The 17,183-nt window shown below is 42.6% G+C and overlaps 1 protein-coding gene across 2 annotated transcripts in view; it reads right to left on the bottom strand.

The window, feature by feature from the left end:
- The window catches only part of tbc1d22a (TBC1 domain family, member 22a), a 111,458-nt gene that overhangs the window by 15,635 nt on the left and 78,640 nt on the right, over positions 1 to 17,183 (bottom strand). For both annotated transcript variants that reach the window (XM_080491656.1, XM_080491655.1), the window contains exon 11: positions 10,833 to 10,908. In XM_080491656.1, the coding sequence (XP_080347782.1) occupies positions 10,833 to 10,908 (76 nt within the window). The remainder of the gene's footprint in view (positions 1 to 10,832; positions 10,909 to 17,183) is intronic.

The raw sequence follows: 17,183 nt of genomic DNA, 5'->3' as shown, positions 1-17,183 counted from the left end.
AAAGAGAAGCTGCACACTAATCCAGGGATGAGAGACGGACGTGTAATTGTATTGTTACACAACACTCTCAAGCAATTGCACTTTGCTCTGGGGAGGGATTGAGTGTATACAAAGCGGGTCATTTGCATCACGAGGATGAGGCATATATCTAACATATAGAGCGCGAGTTAATTATTTCTCTGACATCGCGGCCTCCGGGAGGAGCGAAGGGAAATTGTATTTTGTTGACTTCTGACCTGTAGTGCAGAGTCAATCTTTGAAAAAAAAAAAAAAAAAAGAAGAGGAGCCAGTGTGTTGTCAAAACATACGTCAGTTCATGGTGGAGTTCAGTTTGTGGCGTGAATGGAGATAGACAACCCGCCTTGGCGTCTGGGCTGAATCCTCTCCATTCTTTATTTACCGGGATATGGTTCAGACGTGACTCGGCTGCTGGTGAAAACTGAGGTGAGCTGTATTCGAATGGAACAAGCGGATTAACACAAGTACCATTAACAATGACTTCCCTTCGGAGTGTCATGGCTCCCAGTCCGTATTCTCCTGGAACTCGGTAGTTTTAAAGTTGAGAGTCATCGTTTTAGCAATCCCACTCCGTCCTCTGTCCACACATATATCCGCGTATTGGCCTTTTGCCAGTGTTTATGTAGTCTGACATATCAAACATTTCTCGGGGAAATAAAAAAAAAAGTTCCAAAAGTGCATTGCATGTTTTTTTTGGGGGGGAAATGCGGAGGTGGCTCAGGTGGGAGAACAGGTTTCCCTTCCAATCTTGTTATTGGCGGTTCAATCCTGCCGTGTCTGTCAATGTGGCCAAAGTGTCCTTGGACAAGATGCCGCACCACAAATCACTCCCAATCGAGGTCGATCACTTTGTATGTCAGCTGTCGCCATTGCTTGTGTGTGTCGGTGCAAAGTCCCGAATCAGTCCGAGTGAAGTTTACTTTTTTTTTTTTAACATGCGTCAGCCATATTTTCCTTCCACACATTTATTTTGGACGTTCAAGTCAGTTTGATACAGCTTTTTAGGGTGTAAAGTGTGACATTATAATTATGTGCCCATTGAAGCATCAGAGAAGAGTCAATGTTGAAGTTGAGCAACTATCATAACCAGAAGAATTCCCGGATATTCTATAATTGTAGTGCCTTTTTAACTTCTGCTTGACACTTGTTTAGGCCTCATGTAAACTGGCTCCAAGAGAAGGCCCTGCCAAATGGTATCAGTTGAAGTCTGCTCATGAGGCATTCAGAAAACACTGGTAAATTCTTAGCAACCACCGATAGTCAAAATGTGAGGCTTTTAAGAGGCATTAATAAATCATACAGTCTACTGACTGCCAGCTTGAGCGGCATTCGGGGAATAAACTAATATAAACTTCCTAGTGCAAAAATAACCCTCATTTGAGGCTTTCAAGGGCTGTTGGTTAAATTATAACAGGGTCTACTTGTGTGCTGTTGCAGTGAAGGGAAACATCCAAGGATTACCTGCTTGTGAACAAATCGGCACTATTTGAAGCTGTCATAGGAATGATCAACATTCCGAATGAGGCTTTAAAGAAATATTGGTGGATGACTTCTATTATCCGGCTCCTCGAGAGGTGTTCAGGTACCATTTAAAAAAAATGTTACCATCCCCAATAGCCTGGATGTGATGTATTAAATGTAACTACTGTTCTTGAGATATTAAGAAAACCTCAGTGGAATCCATCCTGCATGAGAGGCTTTTGAAAGACATCAGTAAACTGTGATGTCTTGGGACCAAACACATTGTTTTCAGTGTTTCTGTCTAGAAACAGACACCGTTTTCAAAACGTTGCTGTCTAAACGTAAAAACTTTTCTGAAACGGGAAGCCAAAAACAAAGCATTTGATACGTTTCAGTGGGTGTACGAATCAGCAATCACTGGTAAATTCAAGCTAGTAATACACGGCAGTAAAATGAACTCAATTGTGTTTAACCTTTTGGATTTTTAATTACACAACACGGATCAATCAATCAGATTCCCACCTGTGTGGTATAGTTTTTAGCCGAGGGCACCTCAGGATAAGCATCCATCAGCACTGCAGTTTGCTCGAGACTTGCAAACACAAAACATCAGCTGGCAATTAAGATCCCCACATCTGTCTCCTTCTGGCCATAAAGAATGTTTTGTTTCCGCCTCCTATAATTGGTCCGGATTGCGTCTTACTCCCGAACAGAAACCACACGGAGAGCGGGGCCATATGGCCGCGTCAGGCGGCGGCAATATGGCCGCGGCGTGGGGTTCAAAACGTAGGTGCCGGTGTCAGTGTCATGACATGGCGCGCTGGCGGGAGCGCTCGCCGAGAGGCTGAAATGTCAGAGGGGAATCTTGCTGGGACACGGCTGCCTCGGCTCCTTTCGCTCGTCTTGATAAATGTTTGTTTTACGCTTCCTTTACATAACAAAAGATTAACAATAGCATTCAGTGTTCGGTGACTGCCTATTCCTCAGTTATCAAACCCATGACACTCATTCTTCCTCGCTCTCTCGCGCGCGCGCGCGCGCACACACACACACACACTCGCGCATGAACACATTTCATAATAGAGCTGTAATTATAGAGCTGCCAGAGGATCTATGAGAGAAGCCAGTTAGAGAGGAAGTATAGCATCCTTTTCTCTCCTCACATTCTGTGCTCTTAATTAGAGCGGACTGAAAAAAGAAAAAAAAAACCCCTCTAAACTACCACTTTAATAAAGCTTTAATTGGTGAAACATTATGGGAACATTTTCCACATACATCGGCACTCTAAAACACACACAACAACACTTGAATGGCACCTGTCTTCCCGCTGCTCGCTTACGCATGTTCGACAATTATGCACACACACCCCACCACACGAGCGGGGTGCAAAGTAAACACAGGGCTATTATTTCACACTCCTCTCTGCAGTTTAATTATCACATGCTGCTGTAAAAGCATAAACAAGGCGAGCTCATTAACGGCGGATGCATCACGGTGACAGATCTTAGCTAGCTGCCAAACCGGGGGGGGGGGGGGGGCACGGGACTGGAACAACTTTAGACAATGTTAAATTACACTAATGAACTTGCTCTGCCTAATATTAGCAACTCCGCCAAACGTGGAGAGGGGGAGGGGTGGGTAGGAAAGTTCCCATCGTTTGTCACGAGGAGTTATTGCAATGGGGTGAGGTGAAGAGTGTGTCGGGGCGAGGTTTTTTTTGTTTTTTTTAATTTAGACTCAACTAGTCTAAAAAATGAACATGTTTTCAGACTCAACAACTTGCTGAATGGTGTGGTTAGCATCTCCAACAAAGGCAGCCGTCGTTCTGTTCTAATATCTGTATCTATATCTCTATCGCAACATCTCTCCACCTCCCCACCGTCGGGTTTTGTAACAGCAGTTTTAAGCGGAAGGAAAAGTGCCATATGATGGCTCTGTAGCTCCGACTAGTGGCGGGGAGCTGCCATGTTTAAAATACTAGGTTATTTTCTCGTTAGAATATACTCTCTTTAGATAATGGCAATAATGGTGCCTGGTACTGCAAATAAAACACAGATAGGTTCAACTACCTAGTACTTCTGTCAACCAGACAGATTTTAGAGGTTTAATTGTTCACACAACTAATCGTGGAAGGATCCAGGCACATGTTTGCATGATCCCTAGCTTATACATGAGTTTTCTTCAGGTACCCCGACTTCCTGCTGTAGCCCAAAGAAATGCTTGCAATATTACTATATAAATACGATGGTGACTTCTTCTGGGCGTACCCTGAGTTCACCTCACCGAGATCAGCTTCAACCCCCAAGTAGAGCAAAGTGACTGAAGATGGACAGATAAATGGAAAATACCACAATGTGAACAATATAACCGAAAGCAAAACTCCAGTTTCCAAACTCAAACTGCTGCCAAGCTGAGAGGGCGCTCAGCGTGCGGGAAGGGGTAGTTATGAACTACGAGCGGGGAAGTTGTGAACAACATGTCACGTCGACACTGATTGACTGATGACTCTCGTCCTCCTCCCTACCACCGGTTAAAGTTGAGGATGGAGGCCATGTAGCCAGCCGCTCTGCTCTCCGCGGTGGACTGTAAGCCCGCGGGCTCGCGGACAGTCGGGGGTCAGAGGTCGAACAGTGACTGGTGAGTGGCTCCCAGGTTTCTGCTGATGAGGCCGATTTTGCTCCGCTTCATGCTCTCCTTGGTAGAAAATGTAATTACAGCACCACTCCCCCCCCCCCCCTCTCTCTCCCACTTTGACCGGCTTTTATTTCTTTATCCTCTCGGCTCTGTTGCCATCCTAAAAGTGCCATTTTATTTTAAATGTGCTCATTTTATGCTTGTTGTTTTGCTTTTATCTCTTCCAAAGACTCCCTCTTTCAGTGAGTATACTGTACATATTAACTCTGACCTCACCTCCAGGAAATCTCTGCCTGTTTTTCTTACTTTCCTCTTGCCAGCTTCAGTACAGATTTAACTAAATCAAATTTTTTTTGCCACATCCCAGGCAGCATGACCTTGGTTGCTCACCAGTGTTGTGTACCTGTGACCCTGAATACCCAGTTAGACAGCAGCACTGTGAATGCACGTATTTTATTGTGCCAATCTTGAAGCTCAACCATTCCCCCTATAGCAAGCCTTCACAAGCCAAAAGCAACGGTGGCTGAGGTGGACAAAGGCACGCTTCTCGCTGCCATTCGAAGAGGATTTTTACCCGTTTAAATGAAAACATTTCGAGCAGCGGTCATCACATGTCCCAACCTCATCCGTGTTTAAACAGGAGGACAATGACGGGTACATAAACATGATGGATACACACGATAAGGAGATGAAAGCATATCTCAGGTACTAACTCCTCTCCAGAGGATTTTTTTTTAAATAAGATACAGATAACATGGTGCTTTCTATTACTCTAAAGTCCAAGTATGTCCTGTTATAATGAGCATTATGATGTAAAATGTAAGATCAGACTATTTTAGGCTTCATTAAAATACTCTTTGGCTCGGCCTGAATTCATGGTTGTATTTTGAACCGATGGTGGGAGTTTGCATTTGCATAGAGAAAAGGCTTTTAGTCTGAGGATAAAGTTTTATAAATACATTAGTATCATGGGTAATGTTGGCAGGGGCAACTGGATGCACGATATTCTCCGCATGTCATTAGTTTGCGCTTCCATCTTCTTTATTGCTTTGTCCATTTTACGGTCCAGGGTTGTTGGAGCCAGACTACGGGTGTAGAATCCATCAAACACAAAGGAAGAACTATACAGAAAAAGCCCACATTCACACCAGCAAGCAATTTAGAGGCACTAATTGGCCTGAAATGTTTGTTTTTAGACTGTGGGAGGAAACTTGAGGACCCTTAAAAAAAAAAAAAAAAAAACTTAGCACACGTATAAAATCCACAGAGAAAGGCTCCCACTCAAACTTTGGACTCCAACTGTGGATGTGCTTGCAATGACGCAGGAGTGCTAACCACTACACCGTTGTCATTAGTGTAAGCCTCTATGTTAGGGGTGTTTAACACATTCTAGTTCAGGAGCCTAGTCCAATTTCATTTCGAGTGGGCTGGAGCGGTAAAATAACCTTTAAATTTGAATTTGAACACTATTCTTTTATGTGGCACAGAGTATATGTGATGAAAATGTGTATATTTTTGCAAAAAACCAAGCAAATATTAGTGAAAAATACTATAATCTCAACATAAAGGCAATTTCTGGTGAAAAATAGAGTGAAGCGGTCTGAGTGTTGTTTCCGCTACGCTTAAGAAACCCGGCTCTATTGAATTTAGCATTATGGTGCATTTCAGTTGTCCCTGAACTTGTGCCTTTTAATGATTTCAGAAAATCGGTCAGGTTCAAATTGGTCACACTATTGCAAGTGAGAAAATAAGGTCCTGCCGAAAAGAACAAAACAAACAAATAAAACAACACTATGCCATATTTCACTTGAACGACGTCGTACCTCCACACACACTATGGAAGATATACTGTATTTCTACTAGAATATAAACCGTTGAAATCCAATAATGAGTTACTAATATTTCCCTCAGTGCCCACTAAATGTGCTTATAGCCAATCCAGCTTTTAATATAAAGACCAATCTCATTAAAAAAAAAAGTGCATCAGATAGTAAAATATGTGTTTCTGTGGTGCATTTGCATGTTTTTTGAGGAACAGCTTGGCTTGCTGTTGTTTAGCTGAGCGCACTGTGTGGATTGTTTGAAAATAGGTACTTGTGCTTGTATCTCTGGCATGCTCATGAATAAATCTTAGTTACACAAAGAGTCTCATCTACCAGATGCGGCTGTAGCTATAGAGAACGGAAACCGTCCGCAACCTGATGAGTGGCGGTTTATTCCTCTTACACGATTAATGAGCATAAGGTCAAATCATGGTATTGACTGTGTGTGTGAGATGTGATTGGAATTTGAACGTTACGTCATAAGCAAAAAAAAACAACCAAAAAATGTGTGCAAACACTATCATTTGGATAAGTGTGCAGGTTCACCATGAAAGCTAAGCAAGGGAAAATAAATACAAAAGACAGCTAATGTAATATTGAAAATCTGAGCGCTTTTTTTTTTTCCCCCAAAGACTTTAAAATCAAAGGGACTCGAAGAGATCGCGGTCTGCCAGTGTAGTTATACAAGTCTCACATTTTCCTGAGGGTTTTGGATAAAAGACTGGAAGAGGCTCCCGATGAAGACGTCAATGAAGCTCTTGACGCAAACGCATGTAAAAAGGGTATATGACAATCGGTGCGCAGTGTTTGACAAAGGGTGATTGTAAGGCTGTAGTGGGAGACCGCGACTGGGGGGACGATGTAAATGACCCACCTCGGGCCACAGCAAGAGACCAAACAGCAGGAAATCAATACACACTCCTTTTATGGCTACTTGTAAAAGACACGCAGGTTAAATGTCACACACCAAAACCATTTGCAACAATTTAGAGCGACTGCTCGGACAGAAGCACAAATCATCGTAAGGACATTTTTAAAGATTTGTAAGGAGAAAAAGAAGAATGTCCCCTATTGTGAAACGGGCTCATGAATCCAGCCACCAGTCATTTAAACCAAATCCGAGTATAGCGAGCATACTGCCAGTGCATCCTCCTCATTTGCATAAATAAATTCACCTTTGGGCAATTTGCATGTTGATGAACTCCTTCTAATGCACTAGCATGCAACAAATACACAGAGAGATAAAGGAGAGATAAAGAGATCAGAGAAACATTACATGCTGACAAAGTGGCTTGTCTTTTCAGGGGGTACGTGTGCTGCCGGCAAGCAAGGCAAATGGGAGTTGGCGTCACAGGTTCCAAGCGGGATAATTACAGAAGGAGCAGATATTTCAGAGAAAATTCAACTTTGATTCGAAGTTGAAAGCGGATGGTTTTTCAAACCGATGTTTTTATGATTTGTGTCTTAACGTTTAATTGACCTCAGATCGTACGATCAATTTCGAGGCTTTATATGGTACTAATATATCATAATGTGGCTTCCCCTGGCGATACTCGGCCCAGATGTTTTGGTTTCTGATCGATTCGCGACATTATTTTAACTTGCTTAGGTTGATTTTGGAACACATTGTGATTGGTTTCCTATCGTTTTTGGTTTCCAAATGTTGTTTCATTGATTCCTGGACTGGATACAGACTTCATTCCCTCTATCTACTGTATATTTAAAAAGACGTCCTAACTACAACGCATCTAATTTAATGTCCCACACCCTGCAATACCGGATCATTCAAAACATTTTTTACAACATGCCAATTAAAATGAAATAAATAAGGGACATTTGGACTTTTTATGGACCCCCGTGGACCTTGATGGATGTTTCCTCGAGCACAGCCCTACCTTGACACTCATTCACCTACCTAAAGAGAGGAAGGAGGGAGTGTTTTCTGTTCCGGGACATAAACCACAGACATTCTGGTCATTAAACCGTATCCTTAAAACCTTGAAATTTATCGCCGTCTTTAGACGTGCTCCAATGATTTTGTTAGACTTCTCGGACCGCCGCCGCACAAGCGCTTCACGTGGCGGTCCATCAGAGAGATAACATGTCAAACAGCATGGAGTGATGTGCAACTGCTTAAAATCAGTTTGAACTGAGAGGAAAAAATAAATAAAAAACGTTTATTCAAACTTTCTCCTATGACTTTGCAAAGGATGGGAGAGTTCCCCAAAATAGTTGGCAAAGGTTATAAAGTGAAATGGGATTAAGGGGAGCAAAGTGAAGGAACGGCTGAGGCTTCGTGGCACAAACCCAAAACCATTTCTTGTCCGTTTCTCTCCCACTGTGTTCAAAGGTATAGGAGATAAAGAATGGTAGTAACAGCAGCCATTTGCATTTGCAAAATCTAACACGATAAAATGTTGCTTCTTCCGAGGTTAAGCAATTGCGATTTGATTTGTAGCTCATGGAATATTTATGTAGACTGCCATCTGGTATAGAACGACGCTTCTGATTAATGCGGTTTATTTTGTTCCTTTAAATGTGTAAAATCTTTGTGTTTTTTTCATTATATTTGACACAAAATAACTTGTTCAGATAATTCTTTTTTTTTTTTCTTTTTTTTTTTAATTAATTCAACCACTGTGACATTTCGATGACAAATGTGTGGTAATGCTTCGTTTGCTGAATCTTGAAACAATTCAGGTTTTCAAAAACTACTTGTAAGGCGAACAACACTTCATGATCAGGTTTCTTTTCCGGAGGAATAAAAAAAAAAAAAAAAAAAAAAAAAAAAAAAAGGGATTTAAATTGAATTTCTATCAGAAATTTCAAGAAAAGTTGTTTTCTTTTCGTTCTTTCTTTTGGGCTTCTACATCTCTACCAACTCGCTGGCTGCTACGGGAAGACACGACCCCACATTTTATCAAAGCACTCTGGATAACCCTGCATCTGATACGCGCTTGATAGGTAATTTTGGAAGCGATGAGAGGCCATTGTTCCCCAAACAGATGCGATGTCGACAGCAGGGCGAAAAACAATCCCGTAACACAAGATAAACGCTATCTGTGATCTCATTAGAGCGGCTAATGTCAAGCGAGCGAGGTATAAAATGTCCCTGGCCCGACTATGATGACAGGGCACTTATGGAGTAAGATACAGCGAAAATGTCGAGTCATATTGTTTTCTTTTTTGGGTGTGGTGGAGGACACCTCGGAGTTTTCATTAAAATGAAAAAAAAAAAACACATACATCCTCTGGTATTCATCACCGGACTGCACGCAACCCCTATATCGGCAAGTTCTTGTCAGCCACGCATGCTAAAAGACGCCACCACGCACTCGCCAACTTTGTCTGACATTCTCACCCCCCCCCACACACACACACACACACGCTCCTTCCATTTGAATGCAGCGGGTGAGTCCTCTCCTCCCCCTGGCTGACAGAGCGGGTGACAGGATAGTCGGACAGCACCAAGGTTATCCGAGAACATGACCATTGTACAAAAGCTTGCTTTGATAGGACCTTGTTTTGCACAATGCATCGTGAGGCGCTGCAAACGCCACACGGGTTTTAAGTGACAAAGTTTTGGACGGGCGAAACTTTCTATAAAGGTGACACGAGCGTTGCTTTGAGTGTTGGTTGGGGGGGGGGGGGGGGGGGGGGGGGGGTAAAGGTAAAAGACAGTAGAGGCCAGGGAGAGAAAACCAAGTTTGCTAATTAACGCCGCGTGTGTGTACCGAGCTGTGTACATGTGCATACATCAGCTTCCAGGTCTCAGCAGGCCACAGTTTTTCTCTCTCTTTTTTTTTTGCCAGTGTTAATAGTCACGAGCAAGTACACAATTTCCAGACAGCCCAGCCGAATGAAAATTAGCGCGGCGCAAGTTGTAGTGTCATGTCGTTACACGCTGACAGGAACCTCGGAAGAATCGAAAGCGTGAAAACAACTTCCACTTGCCTGGTTGGCTCGAGTTCAAACACACAAATGTTTTATATATATATATATATATATATATAACTATCACAGTGAGTTAAAGTTCCTCGTTTAAGTCTATTTCCAGTCTTCAAAAGGTAAACAAACCTGCTCAGGTGAACCAGTAACGGCTCCTCCTGTGTGATTTCAGCCGTGTTTCAGTTCACCAACCGGAGTTTAGAAAGTCGGGTGCGACTGTACGTTTGGCTCCATAATGTGGCTCTCAGCCGAGCTGGAGGTGAAAACAGCCACAACATACTTGAGGAATATGGCTGCCCTGTATGTCACCTTCGTTTCTTTTCAATAGGATATTCTTCGGGAAAATGTGTGGATGACCAGAGTGACCACAACCATGGCAACAATTCAATATTTTTCTTTCCGTACCGCTAAAACCACGAATTGTATACTCTCCCAGACAAAGAGAAATGTATGAAAAGCATATACATACAAGGCCAAACGCCACACAATAGGCTCCACAATTGAAATATGTGTGTGTGTGAGTGTATACAATAGGGACAGATTAAGATTCCCCTTGCTGCACTCCAAAGATAAACAGATAAATATGAATATGTTACATAATTCATAGTGAGTTCAGACTATGAACCGACAAACACACAAGAGGCCCTGCGAATACTCTTCATAAACATAATTTCTGTTATGTTTCTCCAGATTTTTTCACAAAGGAAGAAAATGTGTATTTTTGTGTTTCGCTGTGAAGAAAAGGTCTCGGTAAAGAGAAGAAAAAATAAATAAAAGAATGAACAATGTGCCAGAGAAAGAGGGAAAAGAAAAAGAAAAAAAAAGATGCAAGAGGAAGGACGTGGAGGAAGTAAAGGCAAATGTAGTCAAAGCAGCAGAACTGTGAACAGCGAGTACTTTCTGGATGGGTGGAAGGATGGATGGATGGAGGCGAGGCAGATGACTCACCATCAATCCTGCTGACCAGCTCCTCCAAGGCCTTGACTTTCCTCTGAATGCCTGGCTGAGCAAATGTATAGTTGTCCTGGGGAGCACAAGGAAAGGAGAAAACAGAAAGAAAAATCCCAGAGTCAATAAGAACTCGAGTTCCACCTACACCAGTTTAATACCTTGAAACGGTGACCTGCAACAGGATTGTTCTTTAAGTAGTCCTTAAGTGCAAAAAAATAAAAGGAATTCGGGTTGTAAAATGTTTGAAAAACTAGATGCAGGCGGGCCATTCAGGAAACTCCTGTGAACACAACAGCTGCAGCGACCAAAAAAAAAAGAGGTTTTGTCAGAGGGAAAACTCTTTGTTAAACCCGTGAAATTGATCCCTTGTTGAGAAAACTACCGTTGTGTGTTTCACAGCCACTTGACCCGGGAGTCAGCGTTATTACGGCTCGCATTTGAAGGGGCTGAAAAATCCACATTTTCACCTTGAGCCTACTTTTTCCGGGTCCCATTTCACAACTCGCACAAAGCCTCGGCTGTACTTTATCAAGAAAAAACAACGAGCCGCGCGACTCAAACTGGCACAGCAGAACATGTGTTTGCTCCGACCTGCGACGAGGCAAACCGGAGAGGGGATTGTAAATGCGGCAGAAAGAAAGAAAGAAAAAAAAAAAAAAAAGACACTCACAGGAAAGGTTTGAACGAGTACTCGGCCTCACATTTGGTGCTGATGGCCCGGGTCTTTATTTCACCATTATCCTCTTTCCAATAACTACTGGGCCTCATCTTGACTGGATAATGCCGGCGTTAAAATGAGCTGGCTGGAAAAGTGTTTTTTAAATGAGTAAAAGAGAAATACTGGGAGACCCGGACACCAGCTCACACAATGTCTTAAATGAATAGGATGCGGTCTTGTTCTTTGAAAGCAAAAACATCGAAATATCAGAAAAAAAATATATAGAATTCAAGCTGAGTTTTATAGTACAGTGATTCAAATACCCTTTCTTGTTATTTTCTAGCCGTCATTTTTTTTTTTTTTTTCCCCCGCATCCAATGCTCACAAAAAATAACGTGATTCCGTCTTGCGGTATTTTAATTTCAGCAGCACAACCACTTTCAGCTCGAGCATCCTCGCGGGCTCTTATCTGCTGGATTGCTTCACAATGCTATGCTAAGCATACTTAAAGACTGTTGCATAATTCAGCAGTCCAACTGGTTCAATGGATTCTGTCCCCCGGATTTAGCGAAGGCAAGGTTCCCAAATTGGGGGTTCAACCCCACCTTGGAGAGTTGCCAGAGATCACAGTATGCGGTAGAAAGCCCTTTTTTCCCCCTGCTTTTAACGTTACAATTTCATTCATTAAAAGGCACAAGATAAAACAATGTCGGCAACTTCTGAGCAAAAGGCAGAGAGCGGCCAGCTGTTATCAGCCAGACTACTTTGAAAACTATAAATGTTTGAATCGATGAATGATTTTTATTTTTTTTAAACACTTTTAGTAAATTAATTAATACATTCAAGCAACATTATCAAGTGAAAATGGAAAATTTTCATTCCGCAAAAACAATATATTTTCATCTGAAGTATTGCATAGTCCTTCAGATCAAGTACCAGGAGGAACCGACAGAAGAACCATCTAAAATACTGTTACTCTTGAAGACTACCCACGATCTGCACACATTTATTAGTGACAATATGTGAAATACTGTCATTCTGAATATGTGTATTTCTCATATAAAAGAACAAACATCTCAATTATTTTTCATCTTCATTTTCTATATGCAGCAACAAATGTTCGGTTTGATTACCATAACGATATTTAACATTAATGTCATGCCAACAATCCATTCGGCTATTCTCGTAAACAGGGACTTCCTCAGCAAGACACTGCGTAGGTTTATTTCAATTTTCATGCCAGATGCTTTCGCTGCTGCACCCGAGATACGACTGCCAGGTCGCACACACTCAAGGTCGAGTCTTACTTGACGTGGGGACAACGATGACAACAAGATTCTACAAAGACATTCCTCAAATCTAAAGCTTCATATTGGTAAATGAAGTGGCGCGCATGCTGCTTTTTTTTTTTTTTTTTAAACCGATTTAGGAAATCGATTTCATACACACCTCAGTGCCGGTTTCTTTCAATGTGACGACAAAAGACTGAACTTCACAGTAACGACCGGGGCAGGCAGAATACAATCCAACCCAAAATGACACATAAGCATTTTGCATGGGGGCGTCCGACCAAACGCGCACACACCGAGGATTAGGTTTCCTTGAGGGGTCATTTCATTGTGGCTGGAGAACAGCTGATGTGGCAAACTATCCCACAGATGGGGGGAAGAGAGAGAGAGAGAGAGAGAGAGAGAGAGAGAGAGAGAGAGGGGCAACAGAAGTCATTTAGCAATAAACAGTTCTAGTTGTCCTTCAGGCACAGCAGAAACTTGTGTCCTCCCGATTCCATCAGCAGCTGCGAGTGTAGAAACTGTAATCTCTCTCTCTTTTTTTTTTTTTTTAACATTTCCTACAGCATAAAAAAAGACACTGTCCATTTTACATATATTACTTTTCATTAACGCAAGTTGTGAGGCTTTCCATTGAATAGATTGGATTGAACTATACTGAATGATTATATCGCCATAAAAACACAACGTGCTTATGTGACACGTTCACTTTCAACATCATGCCGGGTTCATGGGGGATTCCATTTCGCAGCACCACCTTTTCTTTTTACAGTTTTAATAGGCGGCCTGGATGAACGTAAATAAGTAAAAAGGTAAAAGTATCATGTATTTGATTGAAATACATTTCTGAACACATTGAACGGAACCGCTACAATAATTACAGGAGACCACATAAAGACTTGCCAGATATTAAAAATGAAAGCATCGAAGTAAGTCAGTTCATACGGAAATGGCAGGAAGCCTGAAAGCTCAGTATTTAGTATGCCAGGCAACGAGTTCCACTTCCACTTGAAAAAAACTTGAAAGCGCAGTACAGGTAGAGTTATGCTATTTACTGCCTATGGATCCCAAAAAGTGTCTCACGTCCCACAATTCAGAAATATAGTCGTATAAAACATTCGTTCGGCATTTCTTCATTTCTCTGCAGCACAGCAGACAGTTGGGTTCTGGGAGCCTCGCTCTAATTGGCCATCACAACATGCGACTTCCCTTCCCACTGCTACGACAACCTGGCACTACTTTAATTATGGGTAATTTATGCCCACAATTTGCTTTGTCTTCCCACGGTTTGCCTTCCGATAGCACCTGTCCCGCTTCTGCTCTTATCGGCTCATTCTGCTTCATTTTCTGCCCTCGCCGAAACACCTTCAAATTTCCTCCTCTTGGTTCACTATCTAAATCACCTTTCAACTCCACTTTGCATGCTTTATGCCGCCTTTACATTTGTTCACTCGCTTCATTTTCTGTCCAGAGTCTCCCCGTTTCCAACACCACAGTATTAATGTGGCGAGGTGCTAAGCAAGTGTGAGGGGCCAGTACAAGTAATTACATTTGCATTATTGAAGCTGCTGGCTTTAATCAACTGCCTCTCCCTCTCTCTCCCTCTTGCTTTTTTCATTCTGCATCTCTTTTCAAATCGCCTTGTTGCATTTTGGAGTTTTATACCTTGCACTTGAGTTCGCTCATATGTCTTGCCGATTGCTCGGTTCCCCCTTCATTTCCTTCAATCTCCTGCTTTTCTAACAGCTTTATTTCCACAGTTTCCTTTATCCCCTCCCCATGCTCACATTCATTTTCTTTTTTCCTATTTTGCATTTCCATCTCCTTGTCTCCCATTTTGCCTTAATCATGCCCTTCTGGCTGGACTTTTTTTTTTCTTTTTTTTTTTTTGCTTGCCCCCACCAATTTGCCGAGCCACGCGTCTGTCAAAAATCTCCGTCCTGCAAACTTGCTGAAAATTCTTGTTGCGTGGCGCAAAAGCTTTGTTGACGCTGAAGTCACGACTTGTCATTTTCACAGCACCGGTGACCCACATACTCGACGGGCTTTGTTAACCTTTAGATTCCCCCATCAGTTGGTTTCTTGCGTGAAAAGGTCTCTGTCATGCAGGAAGTTATAGATTTTATCTCACTTTACGGCAAAAAATAAATAAAAAAATCAACAGCTTCATTCGGTTAAAGCCGAGCCGAATTAAGCCGATAACGACACAGCAGGCAGAGCCTGTGAGCCGCCGCGGCTGTCGAGATTGAACAGACAACGCTGGGAAGGAAGGGAAACTTAAAGCTGAAGAATTTGAGGTGGAAAGTGTTTTGGAGAAAATGGACTTTTGTCCTCGAAACATATTTGGCGTGCTACATTTCTGAGGTTTGCAGGTCATTTTTTGTCATTTCCAGCATGCCTCTGCCTACCCGAACTCAACGTGGCGATCACAAGACAGCAAGACACCGACATGTGCTCCTTTTCACTACGATGTTACCCTATTCTCTGTATGTGGGCTTATTCAAATTTCGTTCTCCTCTAGTTACATAATTACACCCAAAAATCCCCAAAATGAGTTATGCATAGAAGAGTCTGTGGCTTTCTAAACTCCTGCTTGAAGCTGCTTTTAGGTGCTTGATTTATCAGGTTTTTGTTCCTCCCTTCACTGCCAAATCCCCCTTTCCTCGTTTACATATTTTCTTCTTTATAGCCCTCATCTACTAACGTTCCCTTACTTTCCCCCTATATTTCACACTCCGTTCTACGCTCTTGATACGTCGGCATTTATCCCCTCTCTCGTTTCTTCCCAAATCAATCTCCGAGTCTTTTCTACCACCTTCTGTTCTCCATTTCGCTGTCTGTTTTCATCACCTCGCTGGTGCTAATGAGGCCAGACTTGACTAAGTGTTTTGAACATGCTATTATGTCTCGTCTGCTTTGTTTGCTCCCTGGTGTTTCATTTTGTTCCATGCCGCTCTGCATTTTATTTTGTGACTGATTGTTGTTTGGCCAGTCTTTTTTTTTTTTTTTTCCTCCTTGAGATATATTTGAGATAATAAGATACTTTCTCATTCTTCCCCGTCTTCCACCATTTGCAATTCCTCTTACTTTTGCTGTTTTCACCTAATTTCCATTCCTTCCTCCTCAGTTTGCTGCCTCACCTTCCACTCCCTTATCCACTCACACACCTCTGTCATTTATTTATGTCAGTCCTATTTTCTCCATTTTTCTTTTTTTTTCTTCTTTTTTTTATAAAAGAACATTCCCACCCTTCACTTCCTCTCTGTTTCAAATCCAATATTTTGGATCTTTGATCAGCTGAGGCAACAGGAGGAAATCAACTCTTGCTGCCTTTATTATTCATGCACGCTCTTCTTCTCCCGCCATCTGTCCATCCACCGCGTCCGACCCGGGAAGTCGGTGGAGCTGCTCCGACTCGCCAGCGCATCGCAAAAAGGCATGGAGTCGATGTTTCTCTGTCTGCCAGGTGTCAACAGTCTCCCCGTTCTTTCACCACTTTGTTCGCTCCCTCTCTCACTCCCTACCCCCCCCCCCCCCCCCCCCCCCCCCCCCCACCCTTACTGAATCAATAGCTCCTCTTCACCTCTCAGTCCATTCTATTAGAGACAACAATGGCTCCACGCTGGACTAAGATTGCCTCCTTTTGTGGCACCGGATGTCTATCAGCGAGTTGGACAGAGCCAAAACAACAACGGTGCAAGGGTATGTATGCGTGTGTTAGAGAAAGAGAGGGAAACAGACATGGGGATAAAGGACAGACAGAAAGAGAGAGATGACAGGTCAAGATAAAGGGGAGACAATAATGGACGCGCTGCTGCCGATAGGACTGAAGGACAGGACGATGATCTGTCATTCTCCGCCATGTGTCAGGCACAAAGAGTGAGAGAAGCAGAAAGTGATTATATGAGAGAGCTGACAGGTCGCAGTAAGGTGGAGACAAAGGTGGAGACAATTACAGTTGTTCGGAGTTACAGGAGGAGTGGCCAGATTTCACTCGGCTGCTTTGAGTACCAGTGAACATCTATGGCCTTGACAGCGAGGGCAGCGGGCCTCGATGGGTATTGGCAGCATTGGGCTAAAGGCAGGGCCAGTGACAGAAACTGTCAGAGGTAAGGAAGTGAGGATCAAATCAAAAGCAGCGTTAACATTCACGCTTTTCTTGAGCGGAACCCAAGTTGTGAGGAAAATAAACTCTACAATTTGCTTGGCACTCATATGGGAATCTAACACTGGGCAGCAAATAGAAATGCTGTTGGGCAGCTATTGTGACACAGCAAAACTTTGAGTTAAAACTCCTGAACTTTAAGAATGATTTTTACATGTTGGCGCGGATCAATCCTCTAAAAGTGGGAGGTCATTTAAAAAAACAAACTATTAAAAGTTCATATTGTCTTTCAAAAT

The sequence above is a fragment of the Lipophrys pholis genome (genome assembly GCF_963383615.2).
Source record: "Lipophrys pholis genome assembly, chromosome: 22".
Lineage (NCBI taxonomy): Eukaryota > Metazoa > Chordata > Actinopteri > Blenniiformes > Blenniidae > Lipophrys > Lipophrys pholis.
The sequence above is the reverse complement of the archived record's forward strand: the minus strand, read 5'-3'. Positions and strand labels throughout refer to the sequence as shown.